This window comes from Megalobrama amblycephala, linkage group LG18, assembly GCF_018812025.1.
Source record: "Megalobrama amblycephala isolate DHTTF-2021 linkage group LG18, ASM1881202v1, whole genome shotgun sequence".
Classification (NCBI taxonomy): domain Eukaryota; kingdom Metazoa; phylum Chordata; class Actinopteri; order Cypriniformes; family Xenocyprididae; genus Megalobrama; species Megalobrama amblycephala.
Genome location: NC_063061.1, coordinates 477,457 through 505,060, shown reverse-complemented (window position 1 = coordinate 505,060; position 27,604 = coordinate 477,457). Strand labels below are relative to the sequence as shown.

Genomic DNA, 27,604 nt, shown 5'->3' with positions numbered 1-27,604 from the left:
TAAACACAATACGTTTAAAAAGAGTACTTATTACGGAAATAATGGAGTGAATAATGGTGTGAACTGAATGTATATTTGTAATTACACATTTGTAATTATGAAGTTACAATTTAAATTTAAAATATATTAACTTTAAATGAAATAACACTACAGTTATCAGGTATGTGCTTTAATATGTTGGTTAAAGGTGCTACAGAGGATCTTTTCATCGACTGAGAAACCAAAGACTGTTAGTGAGTTTTTGAAATGAGTGCATGCGTAAGAACAACCCCCCTCCTTCACAGCTCATTTCGAGGGAACGCCTCCCAAAACTCGTGCACGAGTATTGGAACACGAGTGTTTACCACCGGCATTCGCTGTGTCGTGTTAGTGGATTCATTATGTCGGACTCACCGCAGGTAACTCATGATCTGCAGTTGTTACTCCTGTCTCCTGACAAAAACACTGCATGCGGCGCCTGTGGAGTGTGGAAAGTTACTGGAGCGCGCAGCCACGCACGTCTCGCACATCTCGCACAAGGAACGTCACGACAGTGATTGACAAGCCAGAGGGCCAATCATCGCGTAAACGATTGGCTGATGTTTTTAAGGCCCTACCTCGTGCACAGATGATGTATATTAATATTATTACTTTCAGTGCACCTAATAAATAGTCTTTTATCAGTTAGTAAAGACAGTTTCAAGTAACATTGCAAAAATTTATAAAACAAAACATCCTCTGTAGCACCTTTAATACATCGAAATAAGTGTACTTCTTAGTTTAGAGCATGACAAAAGATCATTAGAACAGTGATTTAAAATGTATTTTAAAGTTAAACTTTTAATTTGACATTTTTACAAACTACATTTTTTAAAAGTGTACTTAAGCATGTTAAGAAAATAGAATCATGAAATTGCACTCTTTTAAAGGGATAGTTCACCCAAAAATGAAAATGATCCCATGATTTATTCACCCTCAAGCCATCCTAGGTGTATATGACTTTCTTCTTTCTGATGAACACAATCAGAGAAATATTCAAATATATCCTGGCTCTTGCAAACTTTATAATGGGAGTGAATGAGGCTTGAGATTTTGAAGCCCAAAAAAGTGCATCCATCCATCATGAAAGTAATCCACACGACTTCAAGGGGTTAATAAAGGCATTCTGAAGAGCAGCGATGGGTTTTTGTAAGAAAAATATCCATATTTAAAACTCTATAAACTATAATAACTAGCTTCCGGTAACGGCCGTACGGATAGAGATACAGTGGAAGAGTGACCTCTGACCTGACGCATGATGCAGGATGTAGGAGTATGGCTGGAAGCTAATTATAGTTTATAAAGGTTTATATATGAATATTTTTCTTACAAAACCCATCACTTCTCTTCAGAAGGCCTTTATTAACCCCCTGGAGTCGTATGGATTACTTTTATGATGGATGGATGCACTTTTTTTCAAAATCTCACCTACATTCACTCCTATTATAAAGCTCAGAAGAGCAAGAATATTATTTAATATAACTCTGATTGTGTTTGTCTGAAAGAAGATAGTCATATACACCTAGGATGGCTTGAGGCTGAGTAAATCATGGGAATATGTTCTGCTTTTTTGGGTCAACTATTCCTTTAAGTGGCCCTTTATTTAATTTAAATTACAATTTTTTATATACTTATATAATTTAAAGTAATTGCACAGAACATTTCTTTTTCACTAGGATTTTGCAACAAAACAATTTCCAAAAAACAAAGGACAAAGTACTGCAGCACTAACATTTAGAGGTACAGAGAGCTTGTGCATGAATGGGGAAAATCAGAAAGCTTATTTATTAAACAAATGAGCTCTTAAATGTCACATACCTGCGTTCTCCGTGATACATTTCATGTGACTGATCACATACAGTCTGTGCTTCCCAAGAGAGGCTTTTGAGAATAAGAGCTACAAACTAGAAAAGAAATGTTCAATTCTGACACAAAAAAAATCACTAAAATTTGAAGTTTAAAGCAATATGTGCTTTGAATACATTTAAGATCTTTAAAATTCCAAAATCTAATAGTCTAATAACTATGACTTTAAATCTCCAGGGAAACACATTTTAATTGTAAATTAGTGCAGTGTGTGTGTGTGTGAATAATTATGCGACTAGAGATCAAATGTAAGCCTAATTCAGTCCTGCACCACTAGATGGCAGCACACGTTCTTCAGCTAATCATTGCTTGTCATTCCATCAGTATGACCTTCCCTGCTGAGAAACATAACATTCTATAACGTTCTCTCCTCCTCCTGAATAAACACTTCTATCATTCAACAGAGACATCTGCTCATCACTTTAAGTCAGTGAAAAGAAGCATGCTTGTGCGATAAAACGTGTTATGTAAGTCTATTCAGGAAAGGTGACTAGAGTATTTGTAAATGCCAGTTAAGCTATAAAAGAGCTGTGTGTGCATGATGCATCTAATCTTGTAAAGTACTCCGATGTGCCAAGAGTGTAATGGTGATTTGGCTGGATTTTGAGAGATCCTATTGCTCTTACTGCCTAAAAAGAATTTCCCTTTCAAGACAGATGACCCAGAGCAAATTCATTAGCCTGCCTGTGTATGTAGAAAAAAAGCAAGCTAAGCAAACTTTCCATGAAAATTCACATGACCTTGGCCTTGATTTATGTGGTTCTATTCTATTCTATTCTATTCTATTCTATTCTATTCTATTCTATTCTATTCTATTCTATTCCACAATTACGATGCAATTATCCACACTAACTCACCCTTTGGGTCGACTATAAACCTTTTAAAATGTACTTCAAAACACAAATGCCAAGTTCTTAAATCTTTGTTTAAATGCTGGTTTTTACAGTTTTTGATTAAAGTTTTGATTTAATGAATGTGTCAGGTGGTGTAACCATCAAGTAAAACATGGGTCATTTACGAAAAAGGTTTTTAAAAGTGTAAAAAAACAAAAACATAATGGAGATATAATTAATTTTGAAGTTTTATCAAGTGTTAACAATGCGATTATGTGCTTTTTATAATGAATTAACACTGCTTTTGTCATTTTTTTACAAGATGGACAAAATTTGTCACCAAAAAAGTCATTCGGTTTAACCAAAATTTCGGTTTTACCAAATGACACTTTTGGTTATGCCGAATGACAATATTTTCAAACAGTCCTAACAGGCTGATATCACACATTTCATATTTAATACAAGTTTTTAAAATATTACAACATTTTCCATGTTTTATAGCGGTTGCACCGAATGACCTGATGTTTCGGGACATGCGTATGAACAAGTTAAAACATGAATTTTTCAAATAGTTAAAAGAGAGTTAGTTACTTTGCTTCACGACCATGTGGTCCTTTGCAGGTGTCTGAATGATGTCACATCCTGTCACATGATATTGACCGCATGACTTGATCCAAAATGGTCCCTTTATGTTGGTTACTCTGAATGACATCTATAAAATTCGGACATTCTTTCTCATAACAAAGCAACGACTTCTACACATAATTTTAATACCATTTTGCACTATGCTGATATATGATGTTATAAAATCATGCCAGAATAATAAAAAAAAAATACATTATTACATTTTAAGATATTTTAATCACAAATGAAATGGCTGTATTGGCTTTTGGATGGTTAAACCGAATGACCTTTTGACACTTCAAACTCTTTAAAATACCTTTATGAAGCAAAATATAATTAAAAGCTTTGGGATTCAATAAAAAAGATCTAGTTGTACTACCTTACATACTTTTGATGCCATATCTTTGTTTTTTATTGTTATTAAGGTCTTTGGACTAAAAAATGACCGTCACGTCATTGACACTTTATTTTGAGATCACCTTTATTTAAAAAATATCTTCAAAAAATAATAAATTAACGAATGAACTAATCATAAATAGTGATTACATTTAACCTTGCCATGTCATAAATGGTTAAATAATCTGATAATTTTAAAAAAACTAACTGACCTTGCCATATAGGGTTTACTTACAGCGCCCTTTCTGTGATAAAGCTAATTTTCTTGTCACATGACAACAAAATGGCTCTCTGCACTGATTTTGATTTGACTTGCAAATATTCTTTCAAACTTTTCTTTCGAATATTATTATATTTTATTTTATTTTAATTATATTTAAAATCAATTATAATGTCACTGTATTAAATGTATTTTAAAAAACGAATTCTTAAATAAATGAATAAAAGCTTCTGGGGAGACCAGCAGCAGCAGCAGCAGCAGCGCACATTGCGTATATATACAGTACTTGAAGCACATTGTGCATAAATAAATGAAGCTCTCCTCTCGTGAGACTCTTTCACCATCACCAACATCATCATCATCACATGTGATGCCCATCAGACGCATAGTGATGAGTTTATTCAACAGTTGAGGACGTGAGCTGAGCTGTGCAGCTCTCTCCACCGCACGCTGATCTGCGTTCAGACGATGTCATCTGCTCGGATCCTGTCCGCGGATGTGTGCGCTGTGATGCAGGCATGAGTCTCTCTGGACTTTGGCGTTCATACGGGACTAACGGGAGGTAAAGCAGCATGCTCGTGTGTTCTGCATCAGTGTGTCATTGACTCCGGCTCCGCAAGGATCTTATCACGGCATTGCGGTGAGTGGAGAAGTTGTGTGGGATAGCCTCTGTCCAGCTCTCGTCTTCACACCGCAGTCTCGTCTGTGACCTGGGATCGGTTTAATGATCAGTGTCAGTCGATCATTTCAGGTCATCCTTCCATATAAAACGGTAAGTTTATGATTTCTGATGATTTTACAATGGGACACTGCAGAGTTCAGCTACAGGTCTATACAGTACGTGATCTTACACCGTGTTTACTATCAGTTTTCTAACTCATCTATTTCTGCCACTCTATTTGGACTTTACATTACTGTGTCTACTCACAGAGGAGTTACCAGTGAACAACTATGTGATTAAGTAGCCTATTTGCACATTATCCTGGTTAGTAAAGTACTTTTAATAGGGTCTAGTTGTCATATCTTTTCATCCTGTGAATGGCTTGGTTTATTTATTTCAGAAACTATTGAACATTTCCTGGGAAAATTTTTTTGAAACACAAAGAATGCCATATTCCACAAAATAATTTTATTTAAAATGTATTATCTGCTTTTTTAAGTGCTTTTGAGCAATTGATGAAACAGCATGTTAACAAATAGCATTAAATATCATGTTTTGGCTAGCAGAAGTGAATAAATAAAAACGCATGAAACCTGATATTTATGAAAAAAACAGTGCATTTTAATCTTTCAAATAAAATCTACTTTTATTATATATTGTTTGTGAAATATAGCCCTTGTTATGACAACCTCCCCGCCAGAGAGCAGGGATTCCCCAACTTTTTATGTCAGCTGAACCTTTTTGACTCAATATATTTACTTGAAGTACCCCTGAGATTTAAAATGAATAAGTTATGGTAATAATAAAATGAAGTCAATAATAATAATAATAATAATAAATAATTCATCAAATTAGGTCCATGGTTCTCCAATGTTGCTTAATTACATGCAGGTTTTATCTTTTTTAATGAGTGTTTTATTGTTTTTATTTTAAAATGATTTTTTAAGATTTAATTACTTAATGGCTTTTCATTAAACTTACGAACTCCTGCAGTTCCATCATGAACCCCAGGGAAACTCTGACATAATGTAATATTTAATGTACTTCATGTTGTTTATAACAAAGAATGGAATATATTTTCTTTGTATTTTAATATCATTATGGTACAAGATTATTCTATTCAAATCAATGTAATAAATGAGTTAGGGCAAAAGTAATCTAAAAGTAATCAAAAAGTAGTCAGCTTATATTACCTTTAATGTAAAATGCAATGGATTACGTTACTAACTACATTTTTTGTCGTAATTTGGATGGCCGTAGAATATGTAGCGGGACGCAATTTTAATAAAATGTAAATTCATCCCCCCACACTTTTTTTGGGCAAGCATTTTCACAAAGAGGTTTTCATGGGCCAATGTGAATAAATCTAGATTTCAGTTCTAGAGACAAGACATTCTATGCATGAACCTGACGTTTTGTTCTTCTCCAAAACGAGGCTATGTGAACATTATGGAGCGCTCAACACTCTTGTGTAATGTATGTTTCATTCACAGTCGAAACCAGAGGGTGCAGGCAAATTATCGGTTATTGTTCAGCAGAGTATTTGATCTCTTAGCCAACTGAAAGCTAGAGATAAGAAAAAATAAAATCTGTCAATTAGACAAAGGTCAGAAAAAACTGTATCACATTTGACATTTCTGACCCCCTCACTTCTGAAATGATGTCTGTAATGTAAAGTCTGTCCAGATTTGATTCTCATTAAACTCACACTTCACTCTGTCCTTGTCACAGGTCATTCTTCTGTAGAGCTATATATCCTTATTAACAAACACAGGGGATGAGTCCAGTTTAAACTGGAGAATTTCACCTCTTAAGAAGACATGGGACTTGGACAGTCTAGCAGGACATCCGTCAGTGATGACCCAGCGGAGGGTAAGTGTGTTCTTGGAAACAAAACAAGTTGTTCCAGTTGCTATAGTTGGACAGAGGACTCAAATTCTAATACAATCTTTTCTATTTCTTCACACAAATTTATAACTGTTAGGATGCTTTATTTAAACATACTGTAGGTGAATAATTCAATTAAAAATGTTTGTCATTTGTTGAATGTTAAAATGTTTTTATAAATAAGCAATTAATAGGTTGATTCCCATGAAATTGTTCCTATCAGAACATTTGTTTGAGCATCCCAACCAACCCGACACAGCAACACTAAATCAACCAATGGGGTGAGCTCAGGGCAGGACTATCTTTTTGACAAGCCAATGGCAAACAAAAGGAGTGTTCAGGAATATTGTTCCAAAACAGTATGACCTCCATGGAGCACAAACAAAGAAACTTGAGCTGCTCTTTTCCATGCAATGAATGTACAGTGACCAGGGACTGTCAACCTCTAAAAAGAACAAAAAGCATGGTAACAATAACACTTTATTTTAAGGTTACATTACACATTATATGTGCTTACTCTAGTAATAATGGTAAATTATGCATTTACAAGCCATAAACCTAAACTCTAACTAAGTACATGTAATGAATTAATATTACTCAATATTGAGTAATTACACTGTAACGATATCACCTTAGAATAAAGTGTAACCAAAAGCCCCATAAAAATATCGTAAAAGTGGTATATACTCCAAGACTTCTCAAGTTATAAGTTTAAGTTTTGAGTGAGGTAGAGACTAAATTGTAAGTTGTTATTCACTTATTTAGTTGTTATTCAACTTCCCCTCTGCTGCTGTATGTAAATGTAGTTATGTACTGTAGCTAAACTTAATAATCCTGACAAAACAATCAATGTCAATTTTCTGTTTTAAGATTGCCCACTTTAAAACATAATTTCTCCAAAGTAAGCTGCTGAGTGCAAAAATTCATTTATTGAGGATCTTCAAAATCTGTTTGTGCAAGTGGGTCTTAAATTTACAACCCAGATTCCAATACACCTGTGTGTATGTGTACACGAGTCTAAGGAAGAGATGGGCCATCACAAGTACAGTTATAGCAAAAAGCAGATTGGCCCATTTTACAAGGTAATTATGTATGTGGGTATACAGCAGTGCGCACAATGACTCAGTAGAGCAAACAACTATTCAACTAGATTCTTACATATCCTGAAGAAAATTGGAATGGTGCTAGTCAATGGGAAAATAACCTACATAATATGTGAGTGTCACAAACTCCCATCATCTGTGCATGGTGCTGTGGATGTGTGGCTCTCCCTACACTGTGGGTGAGGTTAGTGATGAGGATACCACACTTGAGCAACCCCCTCGGTCTCATGTGTCAGCACCCATGGGATTTTCAGAGGATAAAGGGTTGTCTTCCACAGCATCCAATATGTTCAGCTCTAGGCCAAGCAAGTTGCCCAAACTCAGGTATTATCACATCAAGGATGCCATTCCCCAATCCAAGAAACCAGTGTTTCGAAGCAGTGACCTTTTGGCCAAATTATCTGACCCTCCAATTGTGTCAGCATGGGTGGCAATGAATACATGCTCAGTGTTTCTAAAGCATGCTATTCAGAAGATCTCAACACATTCAAGTCTTTCATCACCACTCCAATGGCTGTCTCAGAGTCCACTCCAGAGCCTACTCCAGCCCAAGAGTTTGCTTCAGAGCCCGGTCTAACCCAAGAGTCAGCTCCAGCCCCTTGAGCATAGTCCAGTGTCAGCTCCAGCCCCTGGGCACATTCCAGTGTCAGCTCCAGCCCTTGAGCATGATCCAATGTCAGCTCCAGCCCCTGGGCACATTCCAGTGTCAGCTCCAGCCCCTTGAGCATAGTCCAGTGTCAGCTCCAGCCCCTGAGCACAGTCCAGTGTCAGCTCCAGCAACTGGGCACATTCCAGCATCGGTTCAAGCCCCTGCCTAGTCCTCTCTACCTGCCCTGTCCTGGCGGTCAGCTCTGCTACCCACTCCGTCCTGCTGGCCACCTAATCAGTGGGGTTTACTCTGGCTCCCTGAATCGTCTGCTCAGCTGTGGTGGTCTTCTGCTCCACTGTGGGGATCTTTGGTCTCATCTGTTCTGCTGTGGTGCTCTTCTGCTCCACTGTGGGGATCTTCAGTCATGCCTGTTCTGCTGTGGTGGTCCTCTGCTCTACCGTGGGCATGTTCAGTTTTGTCAGCTTGGCTGTAGTGGTTTTCTGCTCCATCCTGGGAGTCTTCAGCTCTGCTGTGTCCTCCGGGACCCGGGACAGTGTCCGCTCCTGCCTCTGAGCACAGTCTAGTGTCTGCTCCAGCCCCTGAGCACAGGACAGTGTCCGCTTTAGCTCCTGAGCACAGCACAGTGTCCGCTCCAGCCCCTGAGCACAGGCTAGTGTCTGCTCCAGCCCCGGGACACAGTTTTGTGTTCACACAAATCATTAAGGAATCCGCTCTCTCTACAGAGTTACGACCAAGGAAGTTGCTCCTGAAATGCTTTCCTGTGCCGTATCGGCTAAGGAGGCTGCCCCAAGTTCCCACAAGTTGGCCACAGAGGCTGATCTTAGCTCCCTCATCTCAGCCCCAATGGCCGACCTTATGATCTCTGTGTATGTTCTTTCTGATTTGCCGGGCAGGCCTTCACTCTAGACGTCCGTCTCTCAGCCGTCCCTCCTGAAGGTCTCACGTCAGCCGGCCCTCCAGATGTTCTCAAGTGAGCCGGCCCTCCAGATGTTTTCAAGTCAGCCAGCCCTCCAGACTTTCTCAAGTCAGCCAGCCCTCCATACTTTCTCAAGTCAGCCGGCCCTTCCGACGTCAGCATTCCAGAAACTCTCATGTGACACAAGATATATAAAACCAGAGAACTCTTCTGCCTGGTCCTCTCTACCTGCCCTATCCTTGTGGTCACATCTGCTGCCTGCTCTGTCCTGCTGGCCACTTAATCAGTGGTCAGGGTCCCTGCGCCCAGGGTCCCTGAATCATCTGCTCAGCTGTGGTGGTCTTCTGCTCCACTGTGGGGATCTTTGGTCTTGTCTATTCTGCTGTAGTGCTCTTCTACTCCACTGTAGGGATCTTTGGTCATGACTGTTCTGCTGTGGTGGTCTTCTGCTCCACCGTGGCGATTTTCAGTTTTGCTGGCTTGGCTGTGGTGGTCTTCAGCTCTGCCCTGTCATCCGGGACCAGCATCATCGCCTGGTCTCTGCATTCCCTCCAGCGACTCCACCATGTCCCCACCCCAGACAATCCTCCACTTTACCTCCCCACCAGGCCCTCAATTACAACACATAACAACATCCTTAAGGACTGTTACATTTAATGTGGGCGTCAGGAGCTCCACAGGGGATGGGGGTAATGTCACAAACTCCCATGACCAGCCCAGTCATCTTAGCACACTACATTTCCCAGCATCCATCCTGTTCTTGTTCCTGTTCACTCAGCCATCACCTGCTCCTCATCAGCACACTCATCACCTCTGGCATATAAGCACACACCTCAAACACACTCATTGTCTGGTCTACGACTTAGTCTACGGATTACTTACCTGAAAATATTACCTCCTGCGATTCCCAAGATCCTGTCTTCTTGCTTCTGCGTCTATTTCTCTCAAAAATGAAAATTCTGCCATTAATTACTCACCCTCATGTCATTCCACACACGTAAGACCTTCGTTCATCTTCAGAACATAAATTAAGATATTTTTGATAAAATCCGATGGCTCAGTGAGGCCTCCATTGCCAGCAAGATAATTAACACTTTCAATTCCCAGAAAGCTACTACAGACATATTTAAAACAGTTCATGTGACTACAGTGGTTCAACCTTAATGTTATGAAGCGACGAGAATACTTTTTTGTGCGCCAAAAAAACAAAATAACTTTATGCAACAATATCTAGTAATGGGCGATTTCAAAACACTGCTCCATGAAGCTTCGAAGCTTTATGAATCTTTTGTTTCAAATCAGTGGTTCGGAGCGCGTATCAAACTGCCAAAGTCACGACCCCCAGTGGTGAACCATTGAAATTTCCGAAACACTTATGAGGTAATGAAGCCTCGTTTTTACTGAAATCACGTGACTTTGGCAGTTTGATATGCACTCGGATCCACTGATTTGAAACAAAAGATTCGTAAAGCTTTGAAGCTTCATGAAGCGGTGTTTTGAAATCGCCCATTACTAGATATTATTGATTAAAGTCGTTATTTTGTTTTTTGGCACACAAAAAGTATTCTCGTCGCTTCATAACATTAAGGTTGAACCACTGTAGTCACATGAACTGATTTAAATATGTTTTTAGTAGCTTTCTGGGCATTGAAAGTGTTAATTGTCTTGCTGGTAATGCAGGCCTCACTGAGCCATCGGGTTTCATCAAAAATATCTTAATTTGTGTTCCGAAGATGAACGAAGGTCTTACAGGTGTGGAACAACATGAGGGTGAGAATTTAAATTTTTGGGTGAACTAACCCTTTAATACCTGACTTGATCATTGATGTATTATCATTACTCAGTTAGGAATTTGTTCAAATAAAGCACTGTTATCTCTTATACATCTCTCTCGAGTCGGCTATATCCTGACAGTGAGATTGTTTTAGGCGTAAAAAGTGCCCACCCCCAAAGTTTCTATGACTTTACAGACAGGCAGCAAAAGGAAAACAAAATCATACAAAACATACAAAATACTGTAGTATTGGTTGGTAAATGCCTATTAACCTATTAATGTTGTAAACAACATTAAAATACAATGTACATTCATAATTATATTGGGAGAGTTTGAGATCTTCAGGCCATATTTCAAATTTATTGAAGCCTTGATTTGGAAATTGTTATTCATTTTTGTGGTAAGAATTTCCTTTTAAGAGATTGGGCATTTACTATTTAGGACAAGCTTATGACCCCTCTGGAAGTCACTGTGAAAAAGGGTGTCAGCGTTCTCTAAGTGGCTGTCCTAGATCGTTTGCCCACACTCAATAGTTCACTCAAAGGCTCTTGAGATATGGGACAAAATATGCCCCTCAAATGTCCCTTTCATTTTTAAAATAGCACTACATTTAAACTGTGAAGTTTATCACCAGAATGTTCTTTACAAAAATACAGTATTAAAAGTAGCATTTCTCTTTATTTTAGTAAAACTATGAAATGTATAATCACAAAGCGACCTTTCCTTGGACCAAAATGCAATACTTCGTATAGATTAAATATATATTAAAGAGGAAAAAAGACATAAATATTAATCTTTTAAAGAAACATTACTACTACTGTATGTACCAACAGAAGGCAGCAAAATTTTAATAAACCTCTTTATATTGCTTCATATCTGTGCTCCTGTCAGATATGACACTGTCAGATACTGATCAGCCACAACATTAAAAGCACCTGCCTAATATTGTGTAGGTCCCCCTCATGCTGCCAAAACAGCTCTGAGACCTCTGTGGTTTCTGGCACCAAGACATTAGCAGCAGATCCTTTAAGTCCTGCAAGTTGCGATGTGGGGCTCCGTGGATCAGATTTGTTGGTCCAGCACATCCCTTAGATGCACAGTCGGGCTGACATCTGGGGAATTTGTAGGCCAAGGCAACACCTAGAGCTTTTTGTCATGTTCCTCAAACCATTCCTGAACAATTTGTGCAGTGTGGTAGGGTGCATTATCCTGCTGAAAGAGGCCACTGCCACCAGGGAACACCATTAGCCGTGTTTCCATTGTCGGGCCAAAAGCGAGCGTGCTAGTGCGTGCCAAGGCCAGTCGTGTTCTCTGCTGTCACTTCTGGGTCTTTATCGGGCCTCATCAGGGCTTCCTCGTGGCCAATGGCCAGGGGTTTTAGACCCACCGAATACCTTTTCATAATGGGCGGCTAATGGTAACAGTTGTAAAGGTCTAGAAAGCAATAATAATAATCTTTCAGTTTTGTTTGCACTGGCTTGGTGTAACTGGGCAACTTCTTCATGAATTACACGTACATTGAATTCACTATACACACACAGAGTTGAGGTCTACTGAATGAATAAGGGTATTCCTTTAAGGCACTGCAGTTCTCCCAAAACTTCATAACACTTTATTTTACAGTCCTGTTCTGCATGTACATATTATGAACTTACTGTAGTAATGTCAATAACTGGGTAATTGGTATTAACCCAAATCCTAACCCTAAACCTAAACTTAACCCTCTTTATGTCCATTTATATTACTCAGTACTTTCTTGGGTAAATACACTGTGGAAATAAATTTAAACAAAAAATTACTCACGCTTATGTCAAATAGTACTTCAATGTCTTTATTTCTTCATGCTTTGTGTTGTTTGACAATGTTTTGAAGACGTTTGGGAATATTAGAGCATTCTGGGAAAAAGTTTTATTTGGCACTCACTTTCACTGCTGATAGTTGCATGTTAAGGTCTGCCAATTAGATAAAAGTTTGTCATTTTGAGAAAGCTATTGCCAATATGCATCAGAAAAACTATACTAAGACTGTGAGCATGCTGCCTGAGGCCGAGACTTAATAAAAAATATGTAATTGCTGGTCCTTACACAACAGAGTAGTGACTATCGAGTATTGACCATCAAACTGTAATTGCTGCTGACGGGATATATTAGACTGCCTTGGACTGCAGTTTCAGATAGACAAGTTTTCAGAACAGAGAGATTGGACAGGGTTCATTCACAGGTCAGGCGATGAGTTTGGCTGCATTAGATGAGGAGAGAGATTATGCTTTGAGTCAGACTGCATAACTGTTTAAATCAGATAAGCAACTTCGTAAAGAAATTTAAATTTGCTGTCAATTTGTTTTATTTACAATTCAGCAGAGTAATTGTCCTTGGGGGAAACAAAACAGAGACTGAATCAGTTCTGTTCATCCCATCTGCTACAGTGTTTACTGTGCTCGCTGGACAAAGACAATACACTGTTATTGTTATTTTGGAGCTTGAAACATATGAACCTTATTGATTTTCAATGTATGGACAAAAAAAAAAAGAATATTTATTTATTTATTTATTTATTTTTTGATTGTATCTTGCAATGCACTAACTGCTACATTACATTTTTGTCTCTCCACAGTCAATTTCGACCACTTTCAGATCCTGAGAGCCATTGGTAAAGGCAGCTTTGGGAAAGTAAGTTTTGCTTTATATTTACTAGAGAACAAACAAATAAACAAACAAACATATTGAAGCTCAATGGTACTGAGGCCAAAGTAAATCATCAGTGACCTTTATTGATTGTGCTTCAAACATTGATAATGTAGAATAAGGCCTAATTTGCAGGATTCAATTAACTCAAGAATAAGTGCTCCAGTTGGCCTCAAGACGGATAATTACTACTATATTGACTCCATAGTATGGCAAGCCAACTGTAATTATCTATTAATGCCCAACAGGGCTGGATTGGTAATCTGGCATACCTGGCATTTTCCCGGTGGCTGACGCACTTTGGGGCCGATTCAAGTGTTTTTTTGTTTTGTTTTGTTTTGTTTTGTTTTGCCAAGGACTGGCCTATCATGCAGGGACATCAGCCCATTTGTTTGCGTAATATATAATATATGTGTGCATGCTAGTGTTGTCAAAAACATAGATATTTCGATATGTATCGATATTGAAATAACTGAAACAATTCCAGAACTCATTTTCTGCAGTACTGATACACGGATACTAGCTGCACGTCCTTGCTCTCTTTTCTCTTCGACAGCGAATTGACAATTTGACACACACCTGCCTCCTCTCACTCACTCGTCTCATTCGCTCTGGCTGAATAGTGTTGTAACAGGGCATGAATTTCGGTGCGTGGTTGTGGGTATTGAGCATAATTTTACTAATTTCTGCAGGTTTCGCACTCACACCAAAAGTGCGCACCACTGATCTACTGTATATAAGTGGCGTCTCTCAAACAACTCAAATTAAGTTCTTTTTCATGGCATTTAAATGGTGAAATACACACAAAATTAAGTCAAAATGCCCGTCTTGGTGAGTATTCAGGTAAACACTGTCAGTTTTGACATGTAAACAGTTAGAAATCGCATGTTGTGTAACAATATATTGGATTATTATGTAATTATATATCATTTTTAATTTGATTATTTTTTTAATTTGCTTCATGGAATTGTAGTAATTTCCCACATTAAGGCCGTTAAGTACACAGTCTTGTACTTTAGTCATTTTGTTGTTATTTACCTAGCTGGTTGGATTGGTTCATGGCTTATATATTTGGTTCATGGTTTTAGGAAAATGTATGGAAAAAATAATTACAAAACCACCACTGCTTAAAAAGTGGGCGGCACTAATGCACTCTATTAAGTGCCACAGTGACTGTCCAACCTTGGATTATGATTTTTTTCAATAAAGACCACTTATCTTTTTTTTTCAGGTATGCATTGTTCAGAAAAAGGACACAAAGAAAATGTATGCCATGAAGTATATGAACAAACTTCAGTGCGTGGAGCGCAATGAGGTGCGCAATGTCTTCAAAGAGCTCCAGATAATGCAGAACCTAGAGCACCCTTTCCTGGTCAATTTCTGGTGAGTTTCTCTAAGTCATTAAGTGATTCATTAGTGCTGAAACATAGTCCAGCAGCAGTATAATTTACAAAATAACCTTGAATACTGTTCTGTACATATGTTACATTTTTATGATGTAATCAGAAACAGGTGACCTTGGAGTGTTACAGCTGAATAAGTAGCCTACTAAGAAACAAAAGCTAAAAATTACAATGAAAAGCTTCTTAAAACCTACTGAGCTGACTCATTTCTGTGTGTGTAGCTGGCCACATCTCTTAACTGAAATGGAACTTCATGAGTAGATGACATTAGACACTATCAAAATGTCACTCAGTATATGAGAGACTTGACTAAGCAGCCATTCACACAGTATGCACACCTAGCACTCTGTTTATTCTGCCTTTAGCATGTTGCTAAGCGAACAACTCATTCTAACTATATTTTCTATGTATAGTTTTTGTTATTGCACTGAAGTGCAATTTAAAGAAAAGTAAAACAACCATGTAATTTATGTAAAGTGCATTTTTATATTGGTCTAATCGAAAATCATTTCCGGTTTATACCTGATTTGTTCTGTTTGGCTTAAAGCAAACAACACTCTGCATAGATAAAAAAAAAAGAAAAAAAAAAAAGGTTTTTAAATTTTAAATATTGTTCATGTGCTGAACACATACGGGCTAGCTTTACAGACTGCAGAAATTATTGTGGGTTTTATTTATTTTTTGTTTTTTGTCTTAGCACAGAACAAAACGATTATGTATATTATGTTATTATTGTGAAATTAAGTTGTAAAAAGCCAAAATATATTATATTGACCTATTTACTGTATAGTAGGTACTACATTTGGTTTGAAACTTACCCTTAACTCTAACCGTTAAAAAAGTATGTTCTATATCAGTGGTTCCCAACCCTGGTCCTGGAGTACCCCCAACAGTACACATTTTGGATGTCTCTCTAAACTGAGAACCATTTCAGGTCTTGAAGTCTCTACTAACTTGAGTTGAATCAGGTGTTTGATTAGGGAGACATGCAAAATGTGCAGAGTTGGGGGTATTCCAGGACCAGGGTTGGGAAACACTGTTCTATATAGTATAAATATGTGTGGTATGAATGAAATTCGGACACATTGTTGTCACTGTCATGTGATCTACTGCGTCAGCTGTGTTGATTCTCCGCCATTCACAAATCCTCTCTTGCGGCCTCATTGAATAGTAAAGTGTTTAACGGATGCGCACTTCAGAATCTTGGTGGAAGTAGTAGGTCATCCAGGTACTTTTGACCTACTGTATTTTGAGTACAATGTATTTGAACATACTGCTTTGTTGGCGTACCATAACTGTAATATAAACTACAAGTTAGTGGAGGAAGTGGGAAAAACAGAAACAAAGATCATTGGAGGAGGGTCAAAGGGAAGAGTCCATGGGAGAGACAGCAGAAGGAAGGACCAAGGAGGAGACAACTGAGGGAGGAGCCAGGAAGCAGAGTCACCAGAATGAAGGCCCATGGCGGAACCGATGGAGGGAGGAGCCTGGGTGTATACAGGAACCTGTCTGATTGAGGTGGAGCCGGAAGAGGTGGAGACCCAGGCGGAGGTGGAGCCCAGTCGAGCCAGAGGGGTGGAGGGTCAAAGTGCAGCTGGATACCAGGAAGTCAGAAGCTAAGGTGGATTCGAATTGCTGGCCGGAGCCACCGAAGAAGGAGCCGAGGGGCTGAAGGGAGCCAGCTGGGGCTGGGAACTAGATGAAGTCAGATGAGGAGGGAGTGGGAGGCTTGGCAGGACCAGAAGTGACGAAGGGGACTTGAGACTGATAAAACACTCCTGAACCAGCTTAGCAATGTCTTCAGGATATCTAGAAAGCTACAAGCAGGTGAGTTTTTATCAGGGTTGGAGCTAAACTCTGCAGGACTGTGGTCCTTCAGCACCGAGGTTGGCCATCCCTGAAGTAGAGGGTCTGGGTCTCAATGGGCTCTGGCTTTAGGTCTTTGGTGGGCATAGGCACTGGCACTGGGTTCATGACAGACGGTGGATGGAAGGCGATTAAAGGGTTAGTTCACCCAAAAATGAAATTTCTGTCATTAAGGACTTACCCTCATGTCGTTCCACACCGTAAGACCTTCGTTTATCTTCAGAACACAAATTAAGATATTGTTGATGAAATCTAAGGATATCTGAACCACACATAGGCAGCAACGTCATTGCACCTTTTGAGGTCCAGAAAGGTGACTACAGTGGTTAAATCTTAATGCTAAAAGTGACAATAATAATTTTTGTGCTCAAAAACAAAACAAAAACAACAAATTTGAACTGTTGTCATACGTAATTGATGTAGTGAACTCAGTGTAGGCTTCCTTGTTTACATCCGAACGCTGTCTCAGTATTGGCCGAAGCTGAACACATGAGCACCACGATGCATGCATGTGATCCTGACATAGGAGCCGGCCAATAATGAATCGGTGTTATCACCTCGGGGGGCACGGCACACCCTGGGTTTGGTATGCCAGAAAAATAGCATCCACAATCCAGTGGGAAATCCTCTGTTTGGAGACAGCCTTCTTACCCCCAAAACAGACAAAGAGCTGCTCAGAGCATCTGAAGCTCTTTGTGCAGTCCAAGTGGATGCGAAGAGCATGCACGGGATACAGCCAGAATAAGTGCTTGCAAGTTCACCACCTGATCTCTGAAAAAGGGGTAGTGGGAACTTTGGGCACATAGCCCAGTCGGGCTCTCAAGATCACGTGAGAATATGCCAGAATGAACTCAAGGCACGTTTCGCTAACAGAACGCTTGCAGGTCCCCAAACCTCTTGATGGAACTGATTGTGGTCTGGAGGGCCGCCTTCAACGAGAGGGCACTAAGCTCGACTGACTCCAGGGGCTCAAATGGGGCTCTCTTGGCCCAGCAACACTACAGTGAGGTCCCAAGAAGGGATAAGGTGAAGACTTGGAGGATTTAACCTCCTGGCACCTCTAAGGAACCTGATGATCAGGTCATGCTTCCCTAAGGACTTACCATCAACTGTGTCATGATGCACTCTCTCCAACCTTTCCTGCTGGAAGGAAAGCAAGGAGGCAGGGAACTTGAGGCAGCATCCATAACGCTAATGCTGTGAGTGTTCAATGTACAGCCATCTTGATAACGAGGGCCGTAGACATTGACTGTGTGACCCAGATAATGAAGGCACCACTCTTTTTCCGAAAATGAAAGTGCCATTGTGCATATGCCCTTTGTGCATATGGTGAAATTAAATAAAAGGGAAACAAAAGTTTCTCTTCCTAGCCCTCCACCGGGGGTTTGATTGGTAACTCTACCATCTCCTGGCTGGAAAAAGCATCTCTTCTCCTGTCTGGGTCACTCGTCACAGGGCTGCTTTGAAGCCCTCCTGGGGTTCTTGGCACTGGCCTGAGGGGTGGGTGGTGTCACTTTCCTATGGGGGACTCTACGCTGATGCCAAGACTCTGGCTCGGACTGTGTCTTTTTTTCCTCAATTTCCGGGAAGGTGATCCTCCCTCAACAGCATCTGGCCAAGGATATTATATTCAACATATTCCTTCAGTGAGTGTCTGTTCTGCAGAAGGAAATTCGTCTCTACAAAGAGATAATATATTAATTTGTCTTCAATAATCAAACCAAAACATATAGGAGATTGTTGGAGAATCGCAGGATAAACAGCTAAGCAAACCACACATTAAACAAAGACAAGGGTAATACAAGGCTATATGTACACAAGGGGAGAACAAAGGCAACCAAACCAGACATAGGTGAAACTAATCAGTAACAAGGGTAAAACAAGGACTAGACAAGAAGAAACCCCCAAAAAACAAAAAGACAACTAGATGTAACCCTGACAGACACAGTGTAATTGATAAGATATACTTTTTCCACATTACTGAAAATGATGAACTAGGAATATAAGAATGACAGTTACGGTACATATCGTTAGCCTCATAGCATAATTGCCCAGATCATATTTCAATGGCAGATATCACAATTTGGCCAAAAAAATGACTTAGGCATTTATGCTATGAGGCTAACGATATGACAGTACATTCATTCTTAATTCGTTCACACGAAACACTAAGTTTGTCAACTTTGGTACCTCCAAGAACCTAAACTTTATTTGCCAAAACCAAGACTTGAGCATATGTAATAAGTTTAAGCGTTTCACAGTTCGCAAATGTTTCAACTATGTAATGAGATAAACATTTTAATGTAGTTCAGTTACACACCTCATCATCAGACTCTGGCTCAAACATGTATGGCTGAATTTCACCGGTTGCCATTTTTTAACATTGTAAAACAATTCCAGACATGTAATGGCGGGGATGTTGAAAATTATTTTAGTATGCAAAACTGTTACCCAGTCATAGCAGTAGGTGTTTACTTCCAAGTCTTGAATGCGCAACGACTATCAATAGAGAGTGTTTCATAGAGAGGGTCAAAAACAGGACCTTGGGTGGAGCCAAGGGTTCAAGGAGCCATGGCAGAGCTGATTGGTCGACGGTCCAAGGTGGAACTGAGGGCTCTGAGGGATGAGGCAAAGCCCGGGACTCCTCACACCAGGGCAGAGCTGGGGACCGGAAGCTCCAAGGCAGATCAGGGCTGCATGGCAGGGTTGATGTTGAAACGAGGGTTGAAACAAGACCATATCACACCTATCTTACATTCTTTGCACTGGCTGCCAGTCCGATATAGTATCGACTACAAGATTCTGTTATTTGTTTACAAAGCTCTCAGTAATTTAGCTTCTAAATATCTCTCTGATTTGATTGTTACGTACAATCCTTCCAGATCACTTTGATCCCAAAATGGTCGTCTTGGTACCACAATCTCGCCTGAAACACAGGGGAGACTGAGCCTTTGCAGTAGTGGGCCCTAAGCTGTGGAATAGCCTGCCACTACCAGTCAGAACTGCTTCTACCTTTGCCGAATATAAATCCATGCTAAAAACACATCTTTTTTCTTGTGCTTTTAATTCTTTGTAATTTGTATGTGTTCTTTTGTATTTTTCTTCTTTTCTTTTTATTTTTACCTCTATGTACAGCATTTGGCCAACTTAGGTTGATTTTAAATGTGCTTTATAAATAAAATTGAATTGAATTGATGTTGAGGGGCTAAAGGGAGCCAGTAGATGCAGAGCCAAGGGAATGGCTGGCTTCGGTAGAGCGTGCAGAAGAGGAAGGACTGGTGGTGATGACGATCTAGGGCTGGACAGGACCAGCAGCGATGAAGATATCGAAGATTCTGAGTTGGGCGGGACCAGAGGTAATAAAAAGAGGTGACAAACATACATTAGTCCAGGAAGAGACCAGCGACAGAGAAGGTTCGTTGGTGGGAAGGGTGAGAAGCACTACATCCGAATCCCAGTCGATCAGGCTTTCCTCCTCACCTATCACCACCAATATTCCTACAGGCGCGGATTCTGCTGCAGGCTCACATACCTGGTCAGTCGGGACCTCAGGCTTAGCTTCCAGGATGGACTTGGCAGCTGGCTCTGGCTCCATTGTGGGCTTTGTCTCAGGTTCGATGTCCGTGATGGGTAATGGCTTGGTCTCTCAGTCTGCGGTGGGCTCTGGCTCCGTATCTGTATCTGCGGTGGGCGTAGGCACTGGGTCTGGATCTGGGGCAGTGATGGATGGTGAGTGGGACCTGACGCTGACTGCTGGATCCTCTTCTACTACTCCTACAACAAAAGAAGATCCGTTGACCCAAAGGGCAAAGCTGATGTACTTAGCCAGTGTCCAGCAAGAGTGTTTCCCCGGGGCATCACCAGCCGGATCTCATCACTGAGTCCGATCCAAAACCCCTCCATGAGCATGATGTCATCCAGGTGGCGAGGTGGCTGGCACCGATGAACTCTTCCACATACTCCTCTAAGGTCCTTCTTCCTTGAAATATAAAAATCCCAACCCCGTTGGGCTTGGACAAGCTCCTCATAGGGGAATGCCATTGGATGCAATCTCCATTATCTTCATCTTTTAGGTCCAGTATTCTGTCACGTGTTGGTTCAGATGATGAAGAAGAGAAGGATGAAAAAGGTTCCCAAACAGTCTTTATTTACAAAATCAAACTCAAATAATCCATTGCGAGAGGCAGGTAGCTTGTAGCGTGTCGCAAGACACAAACAATGCGGGACAATAAGGAACTGAAAAAAGAGAGCATTTATACACAAGATAACAAACTAAATGTCAAGCAACGTGACTGAAAACAAACCAACTAAAAATCATTGAAAATGAAACTAACTAAACATAATTGTGACAGTTATTAAATAATACAATTATAATAATAATAATAATTAGCATTATTAAATATAATACAAAATAAATTTAATAAAAATAAAATAATAAATCAAATATATAAAACAATATTAACACAACTTATGCATGAATGCCTACGAACATTAATGAGACCATATTGGATTTAGAATCAACTAAAAACACCTCAAATCGAGTGATACACGTCTTGTTTTCTTTGTCAGACTTCAATGAAGCATGCTGGAGCAGAATCCATCATCCACATCAGAATGTGTTGCATGAATGACTAAACTGCAAATGAGTAAATCGATACCAGTGCATTTTTTATTACAAATTAAATAATACGTAAAAATGCCTTACAGCGGAGAAGAGAAAACAGTCCTCTCTAAATAATAGTCCTGCCGCATGGGACGGTAAATTTTATAAGAATGCCTGGGGAATGGTAATGTGCTTGGCAGCAGTTTGAAAAGAAGGTGTGCATTGTGCGTGTTCCCCTGCAGTGCTGCAGATGCATGTGAGTTTTACTGGACCGAAAGAGGCACTCAAGGTCAGATGTGAGAGACATCAAGCTACTGTACTCTCTCTCTCTCTCTCTCTCTCTCTCTCTTTCTCTCTCTCTCTCTCTGTGTAACAATGAATAGATAAGTATCATAATGTTATAACAGTGGTTATAAATATTCATTCATGAGACAATACAATGTTTTATAAGGTGCATTACAATGCACAATTAATGCATTAAAATACTTTCATGATGCATTATATATATAAAGACTTTAAAGTGTCAGCACATAATTCACCTCAGTTTAGTCCAATTTTTTGACAAATTTAAAATAATTAAATGTCAGTGTCATCAAATTATGTACAGTAGTATTTTTCAGTGGTAAAACAAAACAAGTATTTCAAAACATGAGATTAAATAATGTGTAAAGCACTCATTTCTGAGAAGTGACATTGTCGAACAGTGACACCAGCAGATCAATTTTCAGAGGGAGGCAGCTCATTGTGTTTTCACTGAGGTCCTAAAGTGTGAATGTGAGGGGGGTAATGGCAAAGTGCAGATCACATGAGAGAAGGCAGTGACTGGCTGATCACCCTGTCAGTGTGACACATGGCTGCTATATTTGAATCATTAAAGGGGTCATGAATTAAGAAATCAGCTTTTCCTTGAGCTTTTGATATATAAGAGGTTGTCGTACTATAAGAATATCCTGTAAGTTTCAGAACTGAAAACTTCCTTGTTAGTCCAATAAAAGCTTTTATTGACCCCAGGCTCAGTGAACGACTGATCCTGGAATGTGCCTATAGATAGGTGAAACGCTACCTCCACAGAAGAAATCAACGCCTACTTCATCATTGCAACATTAGCTCCGACCCACTGGTGTGTTCGTGAGATGACGAGGAGAGAAGAGCAATACAGGACTAAAAATAACATTAGCTTTCAAAGGATCCTAATGCAGGAATATGGTTATTTATTTTCAACAACGTGAATGTCTGAGTTGAGCTTTATTTATTTATATTCGGTACATTTCACTATGGATTCTTTGGTAAATCAATCGCATTTCAGCACAGGCTTTGCAAACAGACTTTTACGATACGGACTCGACAGAAATGCAACAACATGTCAGTAACTGTGTTCATTCTAATGCCTGATCTGATATTAATGATTCATGTACAGTCAGATGTTCTTTGTCTGTGTGTCAGTAAATCAAACCAGTGACTAAACGCTCAACTTCAAGTTGTTTCTCTCAGTAGGATGAAAATAATCTGTTATTTAAATGGTGATTAAATTATATATAGAAAGCAATCAAAGAACGCTCCGTTTACAATCGCTGGAGCTGTCAATCAAACAGAGCGAGTTTTTCAGTGACTGAGTTCTGGACTCGCATCAAAACTCCCGTTTTTTTCAACAAATCTCTTAGTTATATAGAGTTTGCACTTTTAGTTATGATGAAAGCATTTATTAGTGTGCAGAAATTGAGTTGAATGACGAGATCACTGCTTTCATGCACTCAACATGTCTGTGATCGACTACAATGTTCATCACTGCAACCTTTCATGCCACAATCTAAATATAATGCCATAGATCTAAATGTAATGCTATAATTAACACTTTTCACGATTAGTTAACTTTGAGAGCAGTAATAGTAAAACGTGCTAAAAGTTTTCGAGAGTTATATCACAATCACACCAATCACAGCAGTGGGCGTTTCCACTGAAGTCTCACAGCAGACACGCCCCTTCAAACAGAGCGTTCAAATCAGAGAGCTGAAATCAGGGTAGGAAAATTGTGACAATTATGACATTTTTTGTTGTAAAAAGCATACTAACATCATAAGTGCACCCAAGAAAACATTATAAAACAATAAAACAACATAGTTCATGACTCCTTTAAGAAAAATAACTAATTTCCTGGGTAAAACCCCCATGGTTATGGTATGCAAGTTATAAGTATAAGCTGTATAAGTAAGTATAGTATAAGCAATATTAATAGTATTTATTGTGTTTTTTTTCACAAATATTGTAATGACTGTAATAAGAATCAGCAGAAAATAATGAGAATTACAAAGAAAACCCTCAAAATGTATGGACGCCTTTTTGAGTAAAGAGTGCATTTTTCACAATGCAATCAATCAATCAATCAATCAATAATTTATTTTCTGGTCCCCCTTTATATTGTGTTTTTAAGTACTATGTACTAACATTTAAATGAATCATTTGATACAATGCACTTATTATTATTTTTTTTACAAACATGTTATTACATTGTACTTAATTTTAGAATTTACCTGCATGTAATTACAGCTGTAAGACAGTTCTGTAATTACTTCTATAATTACACTGTTGACCCATTCACTTACATCTTAACTAAGCCTTAACTTAACCATACCACTAAACTAAACTGTCATATCCCACCTCAATAGCTCCACAAGTGCTTTCCAATACAACATGAACACAATAAGTACATGATAATACTAATGGGTAGATACTATGTAACTACATAGTAGTTAAATATACTAAATATAAAGTCTGACCCATTTTATTTATGCAAAATATCATTTTTAATTTTTATTTTGATGTTTGGGTCAAATTACAACCCAGACAGGTTTTCATGAGATTACAGTATGTCGCCCAACTGTATGGGTTATTATAATATTTTGTGGTCTGATGAAACCAAGATCAATTCTCCCAACCACAAAACACTTGGATATCTTGAAACTAAGATATCTTGATAAATGCATTGCTTATATGCCAGACACGTTTGCAGTAAAATATTTGGCAATAGACAATAACTTCAAATACTTATCTGTGCAGTGTTCAGATATAGCAGTGGTCCTTGCATTGCAAGCCTAATTACTTTTAAATGAGATGTAGACAGGCTCCACTCCGATGGCCAACTGAGACTACAACCTTCTTTATATTTAAAGAGGAGAGCTCGTGCCTCGTGTCTCGTGTCTCGCGCTGAGTGTGTTTCCCCAGACTGCTGAAACTCTCCTGCTTGAGAACCTGAGGTTTGTGGCGAAAGTTGAATTCTCCTCTCCTGATATCTGAATGCCTGACCTTCTAAAACCAAAAGAGAATACCATTTAGACTACAGTTTTCTCATCCAAAAGCCATTGCGCTTTAATGGACGCATTCTAATTATGAATAATGTTGCACTATGTTATTAGCACTTTTAAACTGGTTTTTATGAACTGCTGTAGAGATATTTACATAATTTTGGCTTGTGTTTAGCAACTAGATTCATTTTCATTAAAGAGCCCCCAAAATGCACTCAGAGTGAATCAATCTTTTGCCACCATTGTGCTTGTACAGGAAGTATACCTTGACCAAGTAGACTCACATCTTACGCTTTCTCAGCACCATGGTGTAATTTGGTCCCTCTTTGACAAGGGCCGCTGAGCAGGCATTGCGAACTGACAATTAAAGCCTGTCAATCAAAGTGCAGCTTAAAATCAATGTGACAAATCTCATGGTGACATCTTAAGCACATTTTTATGCCATGCCTTTTTCCTTGTCATCAGTAATTTATTAGATGTGTTCTTTTGCAGTAGTGCAGGATCTCAGTGAAGCCCTGAAATACAAATCAGGCAGCTTCAAAGGGTCATTAGACAGCTATAGAGAATGAAAAATTAATGACACACAAAATCTGACAATGCCAATGTTAAAAAAAATAATTTTTTTGCTCATATTTTGCCAAGCTACTCTATCATGAAAAGGATTATGAAGTGCATAAAAGCTGTTTCATTTGTAGCCTTTTTCCCCTCTGTTTGGTCTCAAAGTTATTATCTATACTATTACTATAAACATAAAAAATCTATTATTTATAACATAAAAAATAAAATAAACATTAACTCAAATAAAATACATGTTAAAAAAAAAGACAAACTTATTTTATTTCACCTAGTGTCTCATTTTCATTTAGTTTAAGCTAAGGTACTCAAGTAAAAATTATTTAACTAAAACAAATTAAAGTAAAAATTAAGGGCCAGATTTACAAAACAGGGGAAATCAGCCTGAGACCGCAATCCAATAAAAGTGCAGATGGGAGTGGAAATTTCACAAACAAGTGGAGCCGATGATAATCAGGTGCAGATGATCTACTAACAACACAGGTGCCGCAAATTAAAAATAATGTGACTTGGCAAATGATATATTCGGATATCATCTTCCTCTGGCGTTCCAATTAAATGAACACAAGTGGAGAAAATTCCCTTCCTTCTTTCACATGCTTTCTTTATCACAGCCATATCAAGCACAGAGTGGGTTAAGACATGCTTTTTTGGGCATTAAATAATTTCACAAATACCAGTAAATTGACTACCGCATACCTTTATAAATCACGTTGCATGATTTATTTAAATGCTCTCTTCCCATAAATGTGCTTCTGAAAGGGAACTCCTACAAATGCATATGCAATAAGGTCAGCTCCAAAAATAACTGTGTGCACACCTTTTCATTGATGATTTTTCACTGCGTGTTTTAGTTTTTTCATGACAATGATCGTTTGCGCTGGCACAAGCTGTTAGTAAATCTAGCCCTAAAACTTAATAAAAACTGTAGAGTGTTATCCAGAAGTTGTTTATTTTATTAAAATGTGTTTTTTCCCTTTACCTTTTGCTTTTCTGCACCTAATGGTTTTTATATACAACTTCTTGCTCATTTCTGCAACAAGCTGTCTACTTAGGACTGTAACTGCACTCTTTGTGCACTTGGATGGGTGAAATGCAGAGCACAAATTCCAAGTATGGGACACCATACTTGGCCACACGTCATGTCACTTTCACTTTTCACTTAACCAAACATGGTATCCCATACTTGGAATTTGTGCTCTGCATTTCACCCATCCAAGTACACACACAGCAGTGAGTATTGAACACACACACACTGTGAACACTCACCCGGAGCAATGGGCAGCCATTTTTCTCTTGCTGCAGTGCCTGGGGAGCGATTGGGGGTGCCTTGCTCAAGGGCACCTCAGTTGTGGACACACACATTAGGCCACAACCTTTTCAAAGTCAATATGAATACACTGAGAACTAGATGAGACACAGGTAGTGATAATGGGTAACTATAGAAATAAATAAGGACGTAATCAGAAAGAAACCAAGAAAACCGAAACTAAGCAGAACAAGGAAACAGGAAGAAATGGAAACAAAACAGAATATCAAAATAAGAGTCCATAGAAACATACATAACCGTAACAGTAGTCTCCCCTCCCGGAAGGCACATCCTTGTGCCGTAACTGATATTTCAACTGTGGAGCTGGTGATAGACAGGGACAAGGACAAGGAGGAGCCGGTAGAGGGAGAAACCATGGCTGAGCCGACGGCAGGAGGAGCCAGGGTGGAGCTTTGGTTGAAGGTCTGGGCAAAACCTGGAGACTGACTGATGGAGGCAGAGCCAGAATGTTTAAAGATACAGGCAGAACAGAGAGGCCAACGGACCAGGGCAACATCCACGGCTTGGAAGCTCAAGGTGGAGCTGCTGGCTCGCGGCACCGAGGCAGAGATGGGCTCAGCGGATCGGGGCGAAGACGGAGGGAGTGAGGACAATGGAGAAGCTGGAGGGAAGGAGAAGGAGCCAACGGGCTGACAGGCCGAGGTGGAAACGTGGGCCTGGAGGCCCAAGGTGCAGCCGGGAACTCAGCATCACTCTATGCTGGTGGAAGGGAAGTCAGAGGCTGAGCTGAACTAGTGCTCAACAACATCCACCCCAAATATTCCACCAGAGCAAACAGATACAGAAGAACACTCAAGAGAATCAATAGTACATAACACACGTAACTTAAGCTCGATAACCATCAAAGGACATAACCAAACAGGGTATATAAATAGACTGAGAACTCAAGGGCACCTCAGGTGTTGGTAATAAGAGTGGAAGAGAGCGTTCATTCACTC

At 39.3% G+C, this 27,604-nt stretch overlaps 1 protein-coding gene across 1 annotated transcript in view; it reads left to right on the top strand.

Annotated features, from left to right (window-relative positions):
• Window positions 1-4,153: 4,153 nt before the first annotated feature.
• The window catches only part of stk32a (serine/threonine kinase 32A), a 68,413-nt gene continuing 44,962 nt past the window's right edge, over window positions 4,154-27,604 (top strand). The window contains exons 1-4 of the mRNA XM_048166711.1: window positions 4,154-4,729; window positions 6,350-6,490; window positions 13,522-13,577; window positions 14,824-14,975. Coding sequence (XP_048022668.1) covers window positions 6,439-6,490; window positions 13,522-13,577; window positions 14,824-14,975 — 260 coding nt within the window. The 5' untranslated portion in view covers window positions 4,154-4,729; window positions 6,350-6,438. The remainder of the gene's footprint in view (window positions 4,730-6,349; window positions 6,491-13,521; window positions 13,578-14,823; window positions 14,976-27,604) is intronic.